The following is a 24,468-nucleotide window of genomic DNA, read 5'->3' as shown; positions in this document are numbered from 1 at the left end:
AGACAATAATTGTCATTTCATGTTATCAAAATAACTTATTAGAGAACCCTCTTCATAAAGTAACTTATTGGATTTCAGTGCATTGGTGTGTATCATATACTCAGGATGTGGAGATGCCGGCGTTGGACTGGGGTGAGCACAGTAAGAAGTCTTACAACACCAGGTTAAAGTCCAACAGGTTTGATTCAAACACGAGCTTTCGGAGCGCAGCTCCTTCCTCAGGTGAGGAAGCTCCTTTCTTCACCTGAGGAAGGAGCTGCGCTCCGAAAGCTCGTGTTTGAATCAAACCTGTTGGACTTTAACCTGGTGTTGTAAGACTTCTTACTGTCATATACACAGTGCATCAGTGGATATAATATACTCACTCAGTGCATCAGTGGATATAATATACTCACTCAGTGCATCAGTGGATATAATATACTCAGATAACTTCACATTAGGGCATGGTCTAATTTGTATCTAAATTTAGACTAAATCAGACATCAAAACAGAAACACGACTGATGAAATTAAAAAAAATAAATAAATTTAGAGTACCCAATTATTTTTTCCAATTAAGGGGCAATTTAGAGTGGCCAATCTACCTACCCTGCACATCTTTGGGTTGTGGGGGTGAAACCCACGCAGACACGGGGAGAATGTGCAAACTCCACACGGACAGGAACCCGGGTCCTCAGCGCCGTAGGCAGCAATGCTAACCACTGTGCCACCCACGACTGATGAAATGACAGGATCGTTGTATGGGTCAGCAACCTGTTGATTGATGGGGTGAGCTTTGCTGTGACTCAATTGACCCACGCATTGGTATCCCATCTCTAAACTCCCTAGCCACTCATGAAAGGTGGGCGGGATGATGTGTCCATTTTATCAAAGTATTTCTTTTTCTTATATATAAATTTAGAATACCCAATTCATTTTTTCCAATTAAGGGGCAATTTAGCATGTTCAATCCACCTACCCTGCACATCTTTGGGTTGTGGGGGCGGAACCCACGCAAACACAGGGAGAATGTGCAAACTCCACCCGGACAGTGACCCAGAGCCGGGATCGAACCTGGTACCTCAGCGCTGTGAGGCTACAGGGCTAACCCACTGAGCCACCGTGCTGCCCTCTTATCAAAGTATTTCTAATAGAACCACAGCATAGGTCAGAGCAGCTTACCTACTCCTGGATTTGAGGCTTCAACCGCCGCAGGAATGGAGAGCTGGGATTGCTGCTCCCTGGGGTCTCTCTCTTACCTGTAATGTAGTGGAGACTGTAATGAGATGAACTCTCCCAAGGAGGAAGAAGTGGCAGAGGAAACCAGCAGCAATATCTTCCCCAGACAGGAGAGTACATCAAGTAAATCCAGGACATGATGGATGTGACATAACACTTCTAGTTGCCAAGCCCCACACACACTTTCCCAGCAGACTCCAGCACAGAACACCTCAGGTCAACACACTATGTAGCGCCAGTCACATTCTGTCCGTGAAAGCACCTTATGTCATCATCTGAACAACCAATGCTAACACTCATTCTGTTGCCCTCTCAAACCCATGCCTCGCAGTCACCTTCCAAAATGTTGTCATTTCCTCCTCTCCATGCAAGTCATTACAAATACCGATACCTCTCTGCGGCAAGAGACAGACTCAGAAGATGGGGTTGGGGGAATGGTCCTCCAATGACATGCAGCTTACTTGGCACTGCCCACCTGCTGCACTGGGAAGGGGTCTTGTTCAAGGAGGTGAAGATACCAGCGACATCTTGCCTTGAGAATCTGAGGCCCTGCTGCTCAGAATATCTTCAACCCCTTCCTACTCTGTTCTGAGGTCCCCACCTGCTTCAAGAAAACCATCATACCAGTGTCAAAGAAGAACCAGGCAATGTGCCTCAACGGCCATTGTCCGGTGGCCTTGACATTGATCATAATGAAGTATTTTGAGAGGTTGATCATGAGGCACATCAATGTCATACTCCCAGAATGCCTAGATCCACTGCAATTCGCATACCACCACAGCAGATGCCATCTCCCTGGCCCTACACCCATCCCTGGAGCATCTGGAAAACAAGGACTCCTACATCAGATTCCTATTTATTGACTACAGCTCCGCCTTCAATACCATAATCCCAGCCAAGCTCGTATCAAAGCTCCAGAACTGAGGACTTGGTGCCACGCTCTACAACTGGATCCTCGACTTTCTGACCCACAGACCACAGTCAGTAAGGGTAAACAACATCACCTCTTCCATGATAGTCCTCAATAACGGGGCCCAACAAGGCTGCGTACTTAGCCCCTACTCTACTCCCTATACACACACGACTGTGTGGTAAAATGTAGCTCCAACTGCATCTACATGTTTACTGACGACTTGACTGTCCTCAGTCAGATCTCGAACAACGATGAGTCAGAATACAGGAGGGAGATAGAGAACCTAGTGGAGTGGTACAACAACAACAATCTATCCCTCAATGTCAGCAGAACTAAAGATCTGATCATTGACTTCAGGAAGCAAAGTATTGTACTCACCCCTGTCTGCATCAACGGGCTGAGGTGGAGAAGGTTGACAGCTTCAAATTCCTAGGCGTGCATATCACCAACAATTACGTGACGCTACGACCAAGAAAGCACAACAACATCTATACTTTCTCAGGAAACTTGGAAATATCCGAGGATAAAGGAAATTCGGCATATCCACATTGACTCTTTATCAACTTTTGCAGATGCACCATAAACGAGCATAGCGAGCATTCTATCTGGCTGCATCACAGCCTGGTATGGCAACTTAAGAAACTAGAGTCATGAACACCGCCCAGTCCATCGCACAAACCCGCCTCCCATCCATTGACTCCATCTACACCTCCCGCTGCCTCCTATCAATTCCCTCTGCCCAGTGGATGATCGTGAATCTGGTATTGCTACTTGGTGTTGTTCCTGCTTCCTTGGAGGTACAAGGTAGCACTACAAAAGCTGCTCCAATGCTTTGCTGAAGGCTGGCAGCAGGTAAATTCAGCTGAACGTGAGTGAAGTGCTGGGCAAGTAAATCTTCCGAGAAGTCGAAAACCACCAGTCAAGCAGTAACAACATTCTCTCAGAGATGTGCTGTAAACAGCAGCCACTCACCTGGGTCTTCACTAGAGTTCTTCAGTTTAACCAATTAATCAGCTTTGTCAATTTTAGTGTGCAAGTGTTTTGTACACTCGCCTGGCTGACCTCGACATGTCAGGCAGCAGGTGCCCTGGCTGCAAAACCCAGAATTGAGGGTTAAACCAGTCCTTAATTGGTTTAAATATCTTACCTGATTTTCCAGCAGATCAATGGATATTCCCGCTTGCCTCAGAACCCACTCCAGTGAAACCCGGGAGAGAGCAGGATCAATTTAGGAGATTTAATTAAGTCACAACACATACCCAAAACCTGCCTCCTGCTTGGGAAAATTAATCAGGACAGTCTTACATGTATTATGCCCAGTTGGTAGATTAAGTGAGGAACAAATCAAATGGTTGATACACCAAATAAAAAGTTACAGACATTATACTGGATATGGAGGGGATAACCAGGGTTACACAGTATTTAATGCATAAAAGGAGGAGACACAACATCACGTTTTTTACAGTCGGAGTTTATATTTACTCCATTGGCTACAGCAACTATACTTTTGTTCAGGATAAAGAACATTTGCAGATTTTCCTTGAGTTACTAGTTATGCAATTATACAAAGGGGGAATTTATTTGGTAAATTAGAAAGTTCAAATTGAACAGTTGGAACTGATTTCCCCACCTTCACTAATGACTTAAAAAAAACTAATTTCCAGGTCTTTGGTCCCTGCCTCACATGAATGCATAGCCAAGGAGATCAAAGTCTGATTTCTTGGAAAGATTAGGCATTTCTCCTTTTACTTACTTTTACTAAACACATTATTGATTATTTTTGAGTGAAGTTATTAGAATGACAAATTGGAACATTTGTAGAATGTTCTTACAAGGATCTTGTTCAGTTTGATCTTAAATGGCTTTATTATAAATGGAGAGGTTAAAATGTGTGTAACATACAGCAGATGGCAGCTGTTTACCAGTTACTTTAAGATTTAGATGTCTCCTTTATTTTTGAAAATTTCTCATTGCTATCTCTCGCTACAATAATGTTTCCTTTGTGAAGGAGGAACAATTTAGGCCTCAGACTTTATAGTCATCGTTAACAGAAATGTGAACAATTTCCAGAAGCTGTAGGGATTTTGTGAAATGGAACTACATCTTCTGTGTACTTGGAGGGAGTGTGCCTTGATACAGTGTCCAAGTGGTGATCTAGGAATCTTGCTCAATGGCAATTAGCAGGAATGGAGATTGGCCATGCCGACATGCCAAGGGCCCTTTGGAATCCAGAGTCCCTCTCTTCATCTAGCCAGCCATCTTCCAGAATGTGGAACATTTTCAATCAGCTCACAAATTTGGCACAAAAACACAAAAACAGCCACATATACTTATACATCTTCAACCTGTCTGCACTCAAATCAGATCACAGTTTCTTTTTAAAGTACTGGATATCCAGATCGTACCCATGGAAACTTGTGTCCAAGATCTTTAGCTCTTTTCACATTTGTATTAAACATCATAGCTATTTAATATTCCTCAATAGCATCAGTACAACTAACATACAGGGCTTGTTTATGTGGAATCTGTTGTGTTGGGTAGCAGGTGTTTAAATAATACGATGGGATGGGAGAGAATGTGTTAGGCCAGCAGAATAAATGATATACTGTTCACTATCTGCCACTGATTGCTTCTGAAAGAAGAGATTATACACAGCACTGTGCGAAGAGTTATGTCTGTTTTCTTAATGAGACCATCAGACCATAGTACAAACTATCCAAGCATCTTTCAACTTGCATTGTGTTAAAAGTTTGGAATTAGCAAAGATATTGAGGCAGGGTACATGTTTTCTATATAATTCGGAAGATCAGCTTTGGAATCCAGTATTCTGATTTTCTCTCAGACGCTTGATGTCCTAATTAAAAATGTTCACCACCATGTGGCATTGCAAAAGCTGAATGGTTCCACAAAGGTTATGTTTTTGTTTCATACTGGAAATAATTTGCAACATTAATGAGAACCTGGATGTTTAAAAAGCAAAAACCGCAACATTTCTAGCTTTCTGTTTTTTTCTGCATTTGTTCACTTTCAGTGGGGAGGAGATATTTCTTCCTTCTCTGATACACAGTCTTTGGAGTTTTGGATCACAAGTCTTGCACATTATTATTTTAAAGAATTATGCACTTTTTTTTGGAGGGTTTTTTCTTCTTTTTACCATTTTTACTGATCTTCTCTTTGTATTTACGAATTTCTCGCACCAGTGTATAGAACGCATCTTCCACGCCCTGGAATTGCAAGGATGTGGATTAGAGGGGGACAAGAAACAAAACAATGCTTACATTCTTTGTTACAATAAATTGGAGTATATAAACTGAACAGCTGTTTAACATACACTCCAACACTTGGATTAAACGAGGGTTAGAAATGGCAAACATTAGTGGTTAATGCTGGGTTCAGTTTTATTTGCTGCAAGTGAAGAGGTTTTATACTTGGGCATCTTTTTTCTATGCCTAGTAGTACGGGACAATTTATTTATTCACTGCTTTTACATCCACAATGAAGGTAGCCTGCAAAATCCCCTGGTCTAGATGGACTTCACCTTCAGGTCTTGAAAGAAATGGCTAATGAGATAATTGATGCATTGATTTTAATTTCCCCAAACTCCCTAGATTTGGGGAACGTTCCATTAAATTGGAAGATAGCAAATGCAACTCCTTTATTCAAGAACGGAATGAGACAGAAAGCAGATATTGGATGCCATTCTTAAAGTGTCATAGCAGGACACTTGGAAAGATTCATGGCAGTCAGGCAGAGTCAACATGGTTTTGTGAAAGGAAAATTGTATTTAACCAATTTACTGGAACTCGGAGTCATGTGCTGAGGACCAAGGGGAACCAGTGGATGTGCTGTATATGTATGGCCAGAAGGGATTTGATAAGATGCCACATCAAAGATTCGCCTGGATTGAAGATTGGCTGGCGAACAGGAAACAGTTGCCATGAATGGATAATTTTCTGGTTGACAGGATGAGAAGCTGTGTGCCAAACCTTTTACTATTTATATCAATGATTTGCATGAAGGGAATGAAGGTTTGGTTTCTAAATTTGCTGATGGCACAAAGATAGGTAGGAAAGTAGATTGTGAAGTGGATTAAGGAGGCTACAAAGGGACACTAAGTTAAATGAGAGGGCAAAAATCTGGCAAATGGAATATGATGCAGGCAAATGTGAAATTGTCCATAATGGCAGGATAAATTTTTTTAATTATTTAAATAATGAGAGATTGCAGAGGGATCTGGGTGTCCTCCTGTATGTACAGCAAGTAATTAGGAAAGCTAATAGAATATCATTTATGGGGTGGAATTAAATACAAAAATAGGAACATTATGCTTCAGTTGTACAGGGAATTGGAGACAACACATCTGGAGTATTGTGTACAGTAATAGTCTACGTGGTTGACAAAATATGCAAAACCATTAGAAGCAGTTCAGAGACGATTTACTAAATTAATACCGGGAATGGGCAAGTTGTCTTATGAGGAAATGTTAGAGGTTAGGTTTGTAACCAATACAGTTTAGAAGAGTAAGAGGTGTTTCAAAAACTTTGAAATCCTGAGAGGTTCACAAGGTGGGTGGAGAGGGTATATCCTCTTGTCGAAGAATCTACAACTAGGTGTCACCATTTAAAAATAATGGGTCACTCATTTAAGACAGAGATGAGAATTATTTTCTGAGGGTGATGAATCTTTTTTCCCAAAAAGTAGTGCAAGTAGAGTCTCTGGATATTTTTAAGGCAGAGCTATGTAGATTCTTGTTTAAGAAGGGAGTGAAAGGTTATCGGTGTCGGCAGGAATGTGGGGTTGAGGTTACAATCAGTTCAGCCATGATCTTATTGAGTAGGGGAGCAAGGCCTATACCTGCGCCGCATGTTCTCACCTATCCTCACATTAAAGACTGGCTTTGTACCTGTCTAGTTTTGGCTGAAGTTTCTATGAATGGGATTCCATAACTTTTTGCTAGTTCTTGTGCTTGCTTGGTGTCCACAGTCCGTGATGGAAGGTCACACTTATTTCCAACCAGTACCATGGGAACATCATCGGAGTCTTTCACTCTGTTAATTTGCTCTCTGGAGAAGATGGAAGATAAAATTAAGGATTTCTTTTTTTGCATTTTGTTCACTAAACCAACAGTTGTTAAAACAGCTACTGGACTGTGGCAGGCGATGGCACAGTGGTATTATCATTGGACGAGTAAACCAGAAACCCAGAGTAATGCTCTAGGGATCCAGATTCCAATCCCACCAGAGCAGACGGTGAAATTTGAATTCAATAAAAATCTGGAATTAAAATTCTAATGATGACCAAGAAACCATTGTTGATTGTCATTTTGAAAAAACCCCATCTGGTTCACTAATGTTCTTTAGGGAAGGAAATCTGCCGTCCTTACCTGGTCTTGCCTACACGTGACTCCAGACCCACAGCAATGGGGTTGACTCTTAACTGCACCTTCAAGGGCAATTAGGGATGGGGCAATAAATGCTGGCACAGCCTAAGATGCCCACATCCCATGAACGAGTTTAAAAAAAAAATTTGAAGCAAATACACCCCAATGCAGGTTAAGCAGTGCCATATCACAACAAACTACATAGACTACAATCGCTTGCACAAGTATGATTTATCATTCTTTCTCTCAAGAAAAAGTAACAAACATAGATCCTGCAAATGGCTGTGTTGATAACCTGAATGCAGTCCTGACCCACAAACCAGTAAATACCAGCCTGTGCGGAGCTAGAAAATAACGGGTGCTACAATTGGCCTTGGCACCACAAGTTCAAAGTTGATGGGGGAAATCATTTCCTCTCGATTGCAACATAAGAAGTGCACAATTTTGTTCATGGACACAGAGGAGAGGATTGTGTTTGTCCATGTTTCTCCCCACAGTAGTTGAGCACAATCACTGTCAGAGCTTGTACAAGAATGTTTACTTGGGCAAGGTACAGAGGACAGGGCAGGTATTTACCACCATCTACCAACTACAATCTGCACCTGAAAACAAAGGTAGTAAGAAACTAAGGAGCAAGTTTCTTGTCGGGAAAAAGTACTTTGGCATACTAGATATCAGATGCCCAAATGGTGGATAAATAGGAAGGTAGTATGATTGGCAGCCTACTCATGGGGAAAGTTTCCACCAATCTATAATCTCTTTATGCTGTGTTGAATATCTTCGGCCATCTAATGTGCAAGCAAAACAGCAATAAAGAAAATAATGGCAGTAATGAGTGAGAAATAATCAGGATTTAAGGAAGTGAATGCAAACATTACTATAATTTTCTAATGGCTGGAATGGTTAGAGACAGAGTCGGGATAACGGGCAGGTATTTTTATCACAAAGATTTGTTTTGAAGGCTTGATGCTTCCCGTAATGATTAATGTCTTCAATAATGGAATAGAAAGCAAAATATCCAAAACATCCTGATGACTTAAGTGGCTGGAATTTTCCGGCCGCTGATCTTCTGGTCCCCCCAACGACAAACCTCTGTTGTGGGCTTCCTGGCTAGCCAATGGATGGCCACGTCTGCCATCGTGAATCATGCCGCAGGGGCACGGAAAATCCCAACCAGTGACAATTTAAGCAGCATAAATGGGAGCATAAAATTACACAAAACTACTGACGTTGAATGAATGGGAAAAACTGCCAAATAGATTTCAAGGTAAGAAATACATTTTGGACCAGAAAGGATAGGATCGAGTACTTTCTAAATGGTAGAAGTTAAGAACAGTGGAGGTCCATGGATCATATGCCATCAATGGACTACACAGTAACCAAAAGGACTAATGGAATTCTGACCTTTATATCTAGAGGACCATATCTAGTAGAAGTAATGTTTCAGTTTTACAAAGCCCTGGGTATACCTTACCAGGACTAATGAGAGCGGTTCTGCACCATACCTTACAAAAGAGCTGCTAATTCAGGAATATTCAGAAACATAGCCAGACCTTCAGCAAAATTAGGAGACACGTTTAAAAGGAATGGTAGACATTTGAAATTCTTCCACAAGTACCAATTGATGGTTTGCTTGATTTTAAATTTGATAAGACATCGACATTTGTTGATAAAAGGTAGCAAGGATAGAGGGCAAACAGGTGTTTGGAGATCAACGATGATCTAACAATGTTTCTGTATTGCTCGACTATGAGGGCGATTCTCCAGCTGTGTTGCACCTACAGCAAATCCTGCTACGTCAGGAGAATTGCAGGAGAGCCCACAAACTAATCAGTTTCCCATTCTCCAGACCCGCTGCAACTGGCATGATCAGGATCTCGCCCAAAAAGGGCAAGAACCTGATCACAACTCTTTTGCATTAATTTTAATCACATTAGAAAGATTAACGTTGAACGCAGCAGCCTCCTGGTATCCACCACCAGCGGGAAGTCACTCAGGCATGAATCACAATGGACCCCAACCACAAACCAGGCACCAGGGACACCAAGGTGGTGAGTACCCTCTCTATTTACCTCCTAGGTGCCGAGGGGTTCCTTCAGGGGAGGCCAGAGTTTTTCCGGTTTTGGGGTACGGTGGCAAGTCTTCTGTCTGTATCATTCAAAACCTTTAAACTCGCATTCAGCTTGTCAATTTCAATTATCTGCCAGTTGAAGGTAAAAGTCTTCCCTTTGAAGTGCTTTTTTCACATTTAATTTCCTTTTAATGTTTTCTAAGTCTCTGGACTTTTGGAGATGCCCAAAAGCTTTGAACTACATTGTTTACATTCAATTTCACGGCCCATTACCGTTTACAAGCGTCTTGATTGATAGGTCCTGCCTTTTTCAACGGAGGGCTTAGCTTTGTCGGTTTTTATAGTTTTTCACTGTCCACTAACACAGAAATGCTTTCTCTTTTGAGCAGGAGTTGTTTCTAACCCCAGTTCTTTCATAGAGGCTGTTTCTTTGTTCTGAAGTCTTAGAAAGACCAGGTGCTCAGTGTAAGTGCTGCTTCATTGGCACACCCATAGTGGGGTGTCATTCACTTGGGGTGGGAAGCCTTGCCAGTGATTTGGAGATGGGGGTGAGGGAGTTCTGTCATATTATTCAGATAGTGGGACGCACTTTACAGATGGCACCCTGATCTGACCTTGCTGGTTTCGGGTCCCAGGGCGTGATCACCCCTGGCTGTAAAAAATATATGTGGATGGACTGCGATCTGCAACATGCTGATTCACCCAGCTGGTTAAAAAAGTTTTTGGGTGAATTCCCACGCGGCGTGGGAGAATCGCGGGAGGGCCTCCCGACATTTTTTACGCCCCCCCGGCGCCCCCAGCGATTCCCCCCCCCCCCCCCGGCTCGGAAAAATCAACACTCGCCGTTTTTCACGGCAAACGGCAATTATCTGAGCCCAATGGGCCGAGCGGCCGGCCCTTCACGCCCGTTTCAACACGGCAGCAACCACACCTGGTTTGGGGCATCTAGGGGCCCGATTGGCACGGGAGCACCACGACTGCCCACCGATCGTCGGGCCAGCGTCCAAAACAGACGCACTCTTCTCCTCCGCCGCCCGGCAAGATCAAGCCGCCACGTCTTGCCGGGCGGCTGAGGAGAAAGACGGCCACCGCGCATGCTCGGTTCGTGCCGTCTGCGCAATGAAGTCATCCGCGCATGCGCAGGTTGGAACTGGCAACCCGCGCATGCGCGGATGGCCTCACAAATGCGCCATTTTGCGCATCATTTCCGGCACGACAAGGTTGCGGCCGGGAAAGACGGAGGCCCGCTCCTAGCCCCCCCGGGTGGGGGTGAATTAGGTGCGGGGAACGGGCCCCGAGGCCGTCGTGAACCTCGGCCGATTTCACAACGACCATCCCGATTTTTATCGGGAGCGGAGAATACCGCCCTAAGTTTTTCATATCATCTCCAAATCAAAACAAGTTCAGTTCCATTTAGTCCAGCCATATTAAAAGTTTATTTTTGAAGTCATTCTGTTCAGTCTCTTTGTTCTGAAGATCAAAGTCCTTTGAAAAAATCTTGTCTTTGTGAACCTTAATAAAGTCTAATAATTTCCCCATTAGAAGTACTGAAAATGGGAACTTTGACTCAAATCTTACTTGATATTCAAGTCTGCACTTCAACAAATGATGATAAGAGTTAATTTTATGACTGGGAAACATTTTATGTAAAGACTAAAAGAGTTTAAACTTCAACATTTCCTAACTTTCTATTGTCATTTACAAAAATAATGTATTTCTTGGTTGAAGAATAAATACAAATCTGGTGCCAGGTTTCTTCAGTTCTGAACCCTATATAAAATACTAACCTATATAGATGAACATCCTCGAAGGATTTGATGTTATTGATAGCGAAGACACAGAGGAAGCCCTCGCCTGTTCGCATGTATTGATCTCTCATCGCACTGTATTCCTCTTGACCTGCTGTGTCAAGAATATCTAATAAGCACGTTTCCCCATCAATAACCACCTGTTTCCTATAGGAATCCTGCACAAGGGAAGAGTGAAAGCAAAAAAATCAGAAGTATATTTCTCACCATTATCTGTCTCCCATTTGCCTTGCCTAATTAATAATGCATAAACTAAACATCCAATAAGAATTGTTGAGAAAAGGTCCACAGTCCTGACATCTCAACTGAAGTCTCTTTTTCGTTTGGAATTTTCAAACATTTTCCAGGTTTCCCTTGATGAAATTTCTTCCCCAGTTATTTTTGTGCTTCGTCCATTCCCAGACGGAGCTGTGAAGATGTCCCGAATACCAGAATCTCCTCAGTGCCGCTCGGGCTTGTGGTTAGGAAATTGCCTGCCCTAATTGTTGGGAAATATCTCCTCTGAATAAGATTAAACTCCCAGCACCTGGTCAATGCACCACCAATAGTGCTTAAAATTGTAATTTGGAGATTTTCAAAGCCCATTGCATCTTACTAACTACTCTGCAGTTATTGTATTCCGCAATTTTATAATTATTTTTTCTGCTTCAACCTCTTTTTGACATCATTTCTCGCTATCTCCATAAGCTCCTCCAGATCTACAAACTCCCCAACACCGATTCCAGAAGCATACTAGTAATCCAATTACTAAGAATTGAAATATCTAGAAAGACGTACCATCAGTACAAGATTAAACACAAGGGACTTGGAACATTTAGCAATAGAAATATCCTTACACAATGAGAAATCAACTTCCCCGGGTTTGTGATTGAAGCAGAAATTGTCAACAATCAGGATTAGATTGGATCAGTCTCGAGTCAAATAGCTTATTTGGCTTGGGATTTACAGCAATTTCTTGTGAACCAATTACCCATTCCACCACAACATTGACAGTCCTGCCCACAGCTACTGAAATCCCACGTTTGAACTTGCATCCCTGAATCCCTTCTACTCCTCGAGTTCCCTCTTCAACCTTAGTGCAATATTTTAAGGAAGATTTTGGTCACTCCCCTAAACTTTTCTCCAATTTTATGTTAAAGATGGTATATAAATGCAAATTGTTGTTGTGATCTATGAACTAAACCCATGTTGTTGATGTCTATTTCCTTCCTCCCGAGGGTTCTGACTCTACCATTGCACCCCACATCCACCCGACACAAACTGGTTCAAACTACTTTTCTGGTCTATGGCTTAACCTGTTCATCCAGAGTACACCTTCCCAAGCAATGCTGCATGCAGAGGATACACAGTCCAATTCAGATGACAGCAGCTTTGTTTTCAGGGTTATAAATTGCACATTTTAAACCATCGAATGTTACCAAAAAGTAAGCTACAATGAAGAGTGCACCCTTTGCAATCAATATATGTATAAGGCCACCAGTCATTACAGACTGAATTTTAAATGCAATCTCAGGCTCATACATGAACAATAATATATGCTGAATGACAAAAAAAACTTTAAAGCATTACTACTCATATTTGATCTGTCTTTGCTTCTCCCATTTAACTTTACATTAATTGTAACTTCAGCACCTATTAATCATTAAGGCATCTTTGATGCTTCCTTCATTTCCCATTTTCAATCAAGCTCTGAACAAAGTCTTCAGCAATAACTGATTGGCTCCAAAAGCTGCTCATGTTTTTAAACAAAAGGCCCAGCTGAACACTAATTTGGCCTATCGGCATGAACTGGAACAATGAAATTAAAATCACAAAATATAAATGCAGCCCATCAATAATGGTTAATTAGGGGTGTTTAATAAGATAACTTGATATCCATCTTCAGTATTATTCTATCTGCTCTTTAGAGATGTGACTATCAGAAGATGATAAGACTTCAGTAAACATTGAAGCTAAATAAGAGAAAAGCACATTGCTGCACATGCTCAAATCTAAAATAAAAACAAAATACTGGACAATCTCAGCAGGTCTGACAGCATCAGTGGAGAGAAAAGGGAGCTGACGTTTCAAGTCTGGATGACTCTTTGTCAAAGCTGGACATTGAAGCTAACTGCATGATTCGTCACCCTATCCATAATCTTAATTCCCACAGTCCAGCATGGGAACTCCTCAATTATCCATTGTCTGGATTCCACTTGCCCCTCTAGTCCCTGTCATAATATACACCAGCATATCATGGTGCAGACACACACTGATGGACACACACAGGGACCAATCAACATGTACAAACACCGCAGCCAATCACCAGTTGGAATACACACACTATAAAAGGCAGAGGGCACCACGGTTCCCGCTCATTCTGGGTGCTGCCTCAGTGTAACAAGAACTCATCCAGCCCAGCACAGACTCACACCACGTGCTGAGAGAATCAACTGGTTCGGACAAGGCTTAGGTCTCTAGTTTAAGTTAGCATCATTTAGACCCGCAGTCATTGTGTGTTAGTTAGAAGTTAGTTAATAAAATTGAGTTGAACCTTCATCAGTGTTGGAAGTGTCTGTTCATATCTCAAGTCGGGAATCTGGGCTCGAACTGGAAACTTTTCAAACAGTGCTTTCAGCTGTACCTCGAGGCCATGGACCTGCAAGTTGCTTCGGACGCACGAAAGATTGCTCTCTTCCTCTCCACAGCCGGGGACCACGCTCTGCACATCTTCAACTCGCTCACCTTCGCTGAGGGGGAGGACAAATCGAAGTTCAAGACCGTCATTCTAAAGTTTGACAGCCACTGCGAGGTCGAGGTTAACGAGAGCTTCGAGAGATACATGTTTCAGCAGCGAATTCAGGGTAAGGACGAGCCTTTCCAGTCCTTTATTACCCACCTCCGCGTCCTTGCGCATTCTTGCAACTACGGGTCCACCTCTGACTCCATGCTCTGTGACCAGATTGTTTTTGGTGTTCAATCTGAGCCCCTGCGCCAGCAGCTACTAAAAGTAAAGCAGCTCACTCTCTCCACGGCCATTGAGACCTGTGTGCTTCATGGACATGCCTCCACGCGTTACTCCTGTATCCAGGCTGCTGAAACGGTGCGGCTAACCCCTTACAAGACAGAACGGCTCCAAGCGATTAAATCTTTTCAGGCTCTGGATCTGAACGATGGCGGCCATTTCGCGTCCTTTTCGGGGAGTCCCGCGCTTACACGCAGCGAGCATGGTGATGTCACGGACCACTTCGCGCAGGTGCGCACCTCACTGGATCGTCCCGCGCATGCGTGGTGGTGCAACGAACATTCCGGCGTGCGGCAACTGCGGCTCCGCCAACTTAAAGCGGCAATGCACCGCGAAGTCCCAACGATGTCTGCAGTGTGGCGAACGAGGCCACTACACTACAATGTGCAGATCTTCCCTGCCTGCTGTTTTTAGGAGGTCCACCCAGCCCCACAGAGACGTCAGGGCTATCCAGCCTGCCATCAATGAACCTACTCCAGACCTTGCTTCCGACTGTGCCTGCGATGACCCACAGTCGCGTTCCAAGTTAGCATCGTCACCACGAACAGGATGTCCCCCAAGCATGGCACTGAACCCGTCCACATCCACAGCGTCGAACAGGATGATGAGTGGTGTGCCATCCTTACGATCAACCATCCCCCTGTCAGGTTCCGCCTGGACACTGGCGTTTCTGCCAATCTGATCGCGTCGTCTGATTTTCGCCAGCTCTGCGGACAGCCTGCTCTCCTGCCATCTGCGTGTAAATTGTTGGATTACAATGGCAATGCCATCGCTGCTAGCGGCTCCTGCCAACTTGAGGTGACACATCATGCTCACACAGCCATTCTCCCATTTGAGATTGTTGCTGTCTCAAAGGCCTCCTTGCTTGGTGTGCAGGCATGCAAGCTGCTCCACTTAGTGCAGAGAGTACACTGTCTCTCTCATCAAACGATGTGTCTGCATCTTCCGACACAGACTTCAGGGCGCAACTCGACTCCATCATCCAGCAATACCATGATGTCTTCGAAGGCATGGACACGCTCCCGTACACGTATAAAATCTTACTCAAGCCCAATGCCACGCCTGTCATTCATGCACCTCGCAGAGTCCCAGCGCCCCTTAAGGACCGCCTCAAGCAACAGCTCCAGGACCTCCAGGACCAAGGAGTCATTTCTAGGGTCACGGAACCCACAGGCTGGGTAAGCTCCATGGCCTGCGTCAAGAAGCCGTCCGGCAAGCTGCGGATCTGTATTGATCCTAAAGATCTGAATCAGAATATCATGTGGGAGCACTACCCGATTCCGAAACGTGAGGAGCTCACGTCCGAGATGGCCCACACCAAACTATTCTCAAAACTGGATGCCTCGAAGGGTTTCTGGCAGATCCAACTAGATGAGTCAAGCAGGAAGCTGTGTACGTTCAACACACCCTTTGGCAGGTTCTGCTACAACCGAATGCCATTCGGCATCATTTCTGCATGTGAAGTTTTCCACCGGATCATGGAGCAGGTGATGGAGGGGATTGACGGCGTCCGGGTATATGTCGACGACATTATTATCCGGTCAACCACCCCATAGGAACACATTGCCTGCTTTAAGCGCATTTTCAGGCGCATCCACGAACACGGCCTCCGCCTCAATAGGGCCAAATGCTCCTTCGGCCAGTCGAGTATCAAGTTTCTGGGGGATCACATCTCCCACCAGGGGGTGCGTCCAGACGAGGAAAGGATTGCAGCAATCACGTCCATGAAGACGCCCGAGGACAAGAAAGCGGTTCTCCGGTTCCTGGGGATGGTGAATTTCCCTGGGAAGCTCATCCCGAATCTCGCCTCACACACCACGGCCCTCAGAGACCTGATTCGCAAAACCACAGATTTCTGATGGCTCCCCGCTCACGAGTATGAATGGCAGGAGCTGAAGGCCAAGCTTTCCACGGCCCCAGCGTTGGCCTTTTTCGACCCAACCAAAGAGACCAAAATCTCTCCTGATGCCAGTCAGTCGGGGATTGGTGCCGTGCTCCTGCAACGAGACGAGGCCTCGTCGTGGGCCCCCGTTGCGTATGTGTCGCGGGCTATGACTCCCACAGAGCAGCGCTATGCGCAAATTGAGAAAGAGTGTCTCGGCCTTCTCACTGGAGTCGTAGTCGTGGAACTTCACGTCTATGGACTTCCGCAGTTCACGGTTGAAACCGACCACCACCCACTTGTAAATATTATCAAAAAGCATTTGAATGACATGACGCCTCGCCTCCAGCGTATCCTACTCAAGCTGCGCAGGTACGACTTTCAACTGGTTTATACCCCTGGCAAGGACCTTGCCGATGCCCTCTCAAGGTCGATCACAACTCCATGTGATCACGAAGGCTTCATTTGCCAAATGGGCAGCACGGTAGCATTGTGGATAGCACAATCGCTTCACAGCTCCAGGGTCCCAGGTTCGATTCTGGCTTGGGTCACTGTCTGTGCGGAGTCTGCACATCCTCCCCGTGTATGCGTGGGTTTCCTCCGGGTGCTCTGGTTTCCTCCCACAGTCCAAAGATGTGTGGGTTAGGTGGATTGGCCATGATAAATTGCCCTTAAGTGTCCAAAATTGCCCTTAGTGTTGGATGGGGTTACTGGGTTATGGGGATAGGGTGGAGGTGTTGACCTTGGGTAGGGTGCTCTTTCCAAGAGCCGGGGCAGACTCGATGGGCCGAATGGCCTCCTTCTGCACTGTAAATTCTATGAAAAGTTCAGCTTGCAGCCTCCCATTTACCAGCTTCGGATGCACGACTGATGCAAATTCACCGAGAGACAGCGGCTGATCCACTTCTGCAGCGGGTGATGCGTCTGATTTCAGATGGGCAGCTCAAGGGCCAATGCTCACAATTGTACAACGTCCGCGATGACCCGGCGGTTATCGACGGGGTGCTCCTGAAATTGGATCGCATCGTTATATCACAAAGCATGCGCCAGCTAGTGTTGGAGCAACTGCATGAGGCCATTTAGGAATCGAGAAATGCCGCCGCAGGGCCAGAGAACCGTCTACTGGCCGGGCATCAATGATGACATTCACAATGTGGTGCTCAACTTCCCTACCTGCCAGCGTTTCCAGCCCGCCCAACCACGGGAAACCCTGATGCCCCATGAACTCGTCACATTGCCTTGGACCAAAGTGGGCATCGACTTGTTCCACACATTGGGCAGGGTCATCATCATTGATTACTTCTCCAGTTACCCAGAGGTCAATAGGCTGCACGATCTCACATCCTCGGCTGTGATCAGGGCGTGTAAGGAGACGTTTGCCCGACATGGCATTGTCAGACAATGGCCCCTGTTTCGCGAGCCAGGAATGGGCCGGCTTCGCCCGACTCTACAACTTTGCGCACGTCACGTCCAGTCCCCTGTACCCCCAATCCAATGGGAAGGCGGAAAAGGGGGTCCACATCGTTAAGGGGCTACTCAGCAAGGCCGCCGCGCAAGCTCAGATTTCCATCTTGCTCTGCTAGCCTATCGCTCCGCCCCGCTCTCCACCGGCCTATCGCTCCGCCCCGCTCTCCACCGGCCTATCGCTCCGCCCCGCTCTCCACCGGCCTGTCGCTCGCCCCGCTCTCCACCGGCCTGTCGCTCCGCCCCGCTCTCCACCGGCCTATCGCTCCGCCCCGCTCTCCACCGGCCTGTCGCCTGCTCAGCTACTAATGAACTGCACCCTCAGGACAACGGTGCCATCGATTCTGACCCCCAACCTCGATTATGTCCCCGTGCTCCACCGCATGCACATGTCTCAACTGCAGCAGAAAACTTTCTACGACTCACTGGCTGCTGACCTTCCCGACATCCATCCACGCAACACGGTTCGCATCCACCTCCCGGACGGTGGCTGGTCTGCGCCTGCTGTTGTTCTAAGGTGGCCCCCCGCTCCTTCCTGGTCCGCTTACCGGATGGATCCATTCGGCGCCGCAATCGGTGTGCCCTTTGCCTTGTTCCAGAGTCATCACGACCAGCTCTGCTACTGATCCCACCGTGGATCAGTCGCTCTGCCTGCTCCTAACTGTGCTGCAGCCCTCCTGGCTCCTGATGCGCCAGCTATTGCCCCACCCTTGAGGCGGTCAACCAGAGTTTGTTGCCCACCTCAGAGGCTGAACTTATGAACTCTGTACACATGTGGACTTTCTGAAATGGTTTTTTTTCATTCCTTGTTGCATTCGTTCTCCAGTGATTTGTAAATAGATTTGTTGGTTGTTCCAGTTCCTGTTAGTCATCTGCATCAGGCACCTTCCTGTGTACATAGTCTTGTTTCCTGTATATAGATTTGTACATATGTCTTCGCACCTCACACGTAGCTAGGTACATTCTTCACACACCCACACTATTTATTATCACATGCCCATAGCAACATTATTTATAAAAGGGGGATCTCATAATATACACCAGTATATCATGGTGCAGACACACACTGATGGACACACACAGGGACCAATCAACATGTACAAACACCGCAGCCAATCACCAGTTGGAATACACACACTATAAAGGCAGAGGGCACCATGGTTCCCGCTCATTCTGGGTGCTGCCTCTGAGTGTAACAAGAATTCATCCAGCCCAGCACAGACTCACACCACGTGCTGAGAGAATCAACTGGTTCGGACAAGGCTTAGGTCTCTAGTTTAAGTTAGCATCATTTAGACCCACAGTCATCGTGTGTTAGTTAGTTAGAAGTAGTTAATAAAATTGAGTTGAACCTTCATCAGTGTTGGAAGTGTCTGTTCATATCTCAAGTCTACACAAGCCAACACTTCAGTCGCCAAGGCAGAAATTTAGTTTTTGCCTTACCTCAATGGTTGGATCATATTCGTCTACAAAGTGATTCTGTATCAGCTGAATAGTCAGAGCACTTTTCCCAACACCACCAGCTCCTACCACCACCAATTTGTATTCTGTCATCTTCCTGTGAATAGCAACTGAAAAATACAAACACAGGCATCATTAATAAAACAGTGTCATGCTCACCCATAATGCTGATTTTAATCATTCAGAACGGGCTAATAATACAAACAGTAAATTTGCTTTTTTCAGGAATATCAATAGAGGTGATTCTTTTAAAGTAACTGTCATTTTTCATATTTTCAAACTTGTTCCAAAAAGGATTCTCCACTAGTCTACGAGATCCTCCCAACTTCTAATTACTCAAATTCAAAGAGAAACAGAAAACACTAGAAACACCCATCAGTCCTGGCAGCGTCTGTGGAAAGAGAAACAGAGTTAACAGGTCTGTGATCTTTCATCAGAGTTCTGCTGGACCTGTTGAGCATTTACAGCATTTTCTGATTTCTAGCATCCACAGCATTTGTGTCAAATTGAATTGAAATTATCTCCCCCCTCACCCAAAAACAATTTATTGGGATATCTTAGCTTTTAAATAACTGTTTCAAATTCAAACCTGGGGATCTGTACTCTCACAAACATTTCCAGTGAAAAGCCAGCAGGAGAAACCCAAAGAAGTTTTGTGTGTAACTGCCTTGAGATGAAATCTAAACAAGTGTCAGCCTGTGCTGAGTGATAGTAACTTGGAGTCATAGGCTTTGGCTGACTTGAGCACATGTAGGAGGACATCCAGATCCCTCTGTACCGCAGTATTCTGCAATCTTTCACCATTCAAATAATATTTTTGTATTTTTATTCTTCCTGCCAAAGTGGAAAGCCTCACATTGTCCCACATTATTCTCCCAACTGCAATTTATTTGCCCAGTCATTCATCTATTTACCTTTGCAGACTTTGTATCCTCATTTTGCTTTCCTACCTATTTTTGTATTGTTCGCAAAATTGGTTACAATAGTCAAAGGAAAAAGGAAGCATTTGTGAGTGGTAGGGAAATTATTGGAAAGGATTCTTCGAGACAGGATTTACTTCCATTTGGAAGCATTAGTGAGAGGCAGCATAGTTTTGTGTAAGGAAGCTCGTGTCTCACTAACTTAATCAAGTTTTTTGAGGAAGTGACGAAGATGATTGGTGAAGTAGGGCAGTGGATGTTGTCTACATGGACTTCATTTAGATCTTTGACAAGGTGCCTCATGGCAGACTGGTACAGAAGGTAAAGTCACATGGGATCAGAGGTGAGCTGGCAAGAAGAATACAGAATTGGCTCGGTTAGAGAAGCCAGAGGGTCGCAGTGGAAGGGTGCATTTCTGAATGGTGTAATACAGGTGGGAAACATACAGTTAATGGCAGAACCCTTGAGAATATTGATAGGAGAGGGATCTGGGTGTACAGGTCCACAGATGGGGAAGGTAGTCAATAAGAAGGTAATCATTGGATGGGGCATTGAGTATAAAATTTGGCAAGTAATACTGCAGCTTTATAGAACCTTAGTTAGGCTTAGAGAGGGTAGAGAAGAGGGTTATCAGGATGTTGCCTGGTATGGAGGGCATTAGCTATGAGGAGAGGTTGAATAAATTTGTTTTTTCTTACTGAAAAGACACAGGTTGAGGGGTTACCTGATAGAAATCTACAACATTACGAGGGGTATGGACAGAGTGGACAGTCAGATGCTTTTTCCCAGGGTGGAAAAGTCAATTACTAGGGGACATAGGTTTAAGGTGCGAAGGGCAAAGTTTAGAGGAGATGTACGAGGGAAGTTTTTTACACAGAGGGTAGTGGGTGCCTGGAACTCGCTGCTGGAGGAGGTGATGGCGCAGGTATGATAGTGATGTTTAAGGGGCACCTTGACAAATTAATAGGATGGGAATAGAGAGATACGTATCCCAGAAGATTTGTCCACGATGAGAGAAACTGAAATGGTTTATAGCTTTAAATAAATCAAATCCAAAGATTTTAGTGGAATCGATTTTCCAAGTGGTACTATCACATTTCTGTTGCTCAATTACTCTTTCCTCAATTTTCTTGTATTGGGTTTGAACATTTGCTCCTCTGACAGTCCTCATTGTACTTTTCCCACCTTCTACCCACTCTCTCCCAGAATTGTGGCACTCTTTAATCTCCATTAGTTTTCTCACCTTTTGAACCCACAAAGCTGTACGCTGCCTTTTTGACTTGTTTCTCTTATTCTGTACTACAGGCCCGGGTAAATATCTCGGGTTTCCAAAAAGTGAAACATTGCAGCACTCTGAAAGCCCAAAGTATAGCATATAGTTAAACCCAAACTATTCTGCTTCAGTAGCTACATGATCTTTACATTGCAGCCGATCTGGAGTTATTATCCATCGAGTTTGCAAGATTGGCATTTCAAGTTTTATTTCATAAATCATATTTTTCACCTAAATTCAAAGTTTACCATTTTATCTCGTGAACCTTTATTTAAATGCGGACCATTTCTCTATAAATGACTTCTGAATGTGTATTAAAGATTAAGATTGATGCTTGGAATAAAAGTTTCATCCAGAGTTCTATCGGGGTGGCATGTTGGCACAGTGGTTAGCATTGCTGCCTACGGTGCTGAGGAGCTGGGTTCGAATCCCGGCCCTCGGTCACTGTCAGTGTGGAGTTTGCACATTCTCCCTGTGTCTGCGTGGGTTTCACCCCCACAACCCACAGATGTGCAGGATAGGTGGATTGGGCATGCTAAATTGTCCCTTAATTGGAAAAAAATAATTGGGTACTCTAAATTTTTAAAAGCATTGCACATTGGCACAGTGGTTAGCACTGCTGCCTCACCACACTAGGGACCCAGGTTCAATCCACCCTTGGGTCACTATCTGTGTGGAGTTTGCAAGATCTCCCTGTGTCTGTGTGGGTTTCCTCTGGTAGTCCCCCCACCCCCGCCCCGCCCCCCCAGTTCTGCCTGACCTGTTGAATATTTCACATTTACAGTATCTGTAGAATTTTGTTTCTGTATTAGACCTCTAGCTGGGCCATTCAGGAAATACATCGGGTGTGGAGGAGGATGCAGTTAAAGAGAACAAAGGATAAGGGTGGAATGCAGAAAAGATTCAGCAATGAGGAACCTCCGACATTAAGACAGATTGGGACAGATTGGAAACGTTGGGACAGTTTTCCTGGGAGAAAAGGCAGCTGAGAGGAGATATGATAGAGGTATTGAAAATCCGAGGTCAGGACAGAGCAGATATGGAGAAACCATCCCCAGTTATGAAACGATCGGGAACGATAGGGCATATATCTAAAGTATTCGGCAACAGAAGCAAAAGGAGGAAAAGAAATTTCACACAGCAAGTGATTAAGTCTGGAACGCAGTGTTTGCGAGAGACAGGTTCAATCAGAATTTAAAAGGGAATTAGATTGTTATCTGAAAAGGAATACTCAAGGTTACTGGGAGAAGGCAAGGGAACTGGCACCAAGGGAATTGCTCAATGGGCTGATTTAGCTCACTGGGCTAAATCGCTGGCTTTTAAAGCAGGCCAGCAGCACGGTTCGATTCCCGTATCAGCCTCCCCGAACAGGCGCCGGAATGTGGCGACTAGGGGCTTTTCACAGTAACTTAATTGAAGCCTACTCGTGACAATAAGCGATTTTCATTTCAAGAGCCAGTGTGCAGACAATGGGCCAAAAGGCCTCCTCTGTACTGTAGGGATTCTATGAGATCACTTGAATCCATCCATGTCACCTTATCTGCCACATTTCTGCCTTTGGTACCCTGGACTTGGATATTCCAACGCACTCCTCTTTCCCCACTCTGTAAACCTGAACTCATCCCGAACTCTCCTGCACATCAAACCCCATTCACCTGCGGACCCACACTGGCTCCCATTCCAGCATCACCTCAAATTTCCATAGCCATAATCCCCCGACTCTGTCATACCCTCCAGCCCTACAACCTCAAAGAGCTCGATATTGCTCTGATTCTGGCTTCTTGCTCTCTTATTGTTGTGCCTTCAACTATTTGGGTTCTAAGTTCCATTATCTCCACCCCCCCCCCCCCCCCCCAAACCCTCCTTAAAAATCCCTCTTTGACCAAGATATTACATATTTGTGGTTCAAGTTTTGATTTATACTTCTCTGAAGCATCTTGGGATGTTTTATAACGTTAAAGGGTGCTGGAGAGTAGATTGTGTTGCCCACAATTTGTGTTTGTTCTCCCCAATGTAGAGGAGGCCCCAGGTGAACAGCAAATGCAGCAGATTGAGAATTCCAAGCAGATCCCTGGAAAGTGCAGCTTGCTGACCTGATGGAAGGAGGCAGCTGAATGCTGAACAATTGGCCTGACACAGAACAAGTTGTCTCCTTCAGGCTGACCCCATCCTGCCGGGAAAAGGCGGCTCCAAAAATACACATTTCACCGAAACACAGCCTCCCCGGCGGAGACACAAACACCCAGGAAATGGTCCCGGGCTCCCCCCCCCGCCCGGCCCCCCTCCCTCCCGGGGTCCCTCCCCCGGGGTCCCTCCCCCGGGGTCCGGGGTCCGGGGTCCGGGGTCCCCCCCCCCGCGGGGTCCCGGTCCCCTCCCCCCGGTCCCCGCCCCCCCAGGGTCCCTCCCCCCGGTCCCCCTCCCGGGGTCCCTCTCCCCCGCCCCCCAGGGTCTCCCCCCGGTCCCTCCCGTCTCCCCCCCCCCCCCCCGGGGCAGATTCAGGTTTAACAAAAGGCTGATTACCTGAAATGAGGAAAGTTGTTGCGATCGGGGATCCAGTGGCTCTCGGGCGGTTACATTGTTGTTGATATTGTTACATTCCGGTTCCAGTTGTTACATTGTTGCTGATTTCCGGCCCGGCCACAATGTAACCATTTCCCGGAAATGTCCCAATCTGAGCGGCAGCCTCTCGGACCAATAGGATCACTGGGATCTGCCACAGCCCACCAATCAGCTTTGAGTGAAACGGGGGTCAGGACGCCCCACCCCCCCCCCCACCTCACCCCCCCAAACCCAGAGACCAGGACACACCGCCCCCCCCAAAACCCAGAGACCAGAACACACTCCCCCCCACCCCCACCCCACCCCCCCAAACCCAGAGACCAGGACCCACTCCCCCCCACCCCCACCCCACCCCCCCCCAAACCCAGAGACCAGGACCCACTCCCCCCCACCCCCACCCCACCCCCCCAAACCCAGAGACCAGGACCCACTCCCCCCCCCACCCCCACCCCACCCCCCCCAAACCCAGAGACCAGGACCAACTCCCCCCACCCCCACCCCACCCCCCCCAAACCC

The 24,468-nt window shown here is 45.8% G+C and overlaps 1 protein-coding gene across 1 annotated transcript; it reads right to left on the bottom strand.

Annotated features, from left to right (window-relative positions):
* Positions 1 to 3,514: 3,514 nt before the first annotated feature.
* Positions 3,515 to 24,082, bottom strand: LOC119956343 (GTPase KRas-like). The gene is made up of 5 exons (XM_038783495.1): positions 23,914 to 24,082; positions 19,183 to 19,310; positions 11,369 to 11,547; positions 7,034 to 7,193; positions 3,515 to 5,354 (listed from the first exon to the last, which is right to left on the bottom strand). The coding sequence occupies exons 2-5, from the start codon at positions 19,291 to 19,293 to the stop codon at positions 5,238 to 5,240; spliced, it is 567 nt and encodes a 188-aa protein (XP_038639423.1). The 5' UTR covers positions 19,294 to 19,310; positions 23,914 to 24,082; the 3' UTR covers positions 3,515 to 5,237.
* Positions 24,083 to 24,468: the final 386 nt, after the last annotated feature.

This window comes from Scyliorhinus canicula, chromosome 23 (genome assembly GCF_902713615.1).
Source record: "Scyliorhinus canicula chromosome 23, sScyCan1.1, whole genome shotgun sequence".
Classification (NCBI taxonomy): Eukaryota; Metazoa; Chordata; class Chondrichthyes; order Carcharhiniformes; family Scyliorhinidae; genus Scyliorhinus; species Scyliorhinus canicula.
Note: the sequence above shows the minus strand (reverse complement) of the source record. Positions and strands in the feature narration are given on the sequence as shown.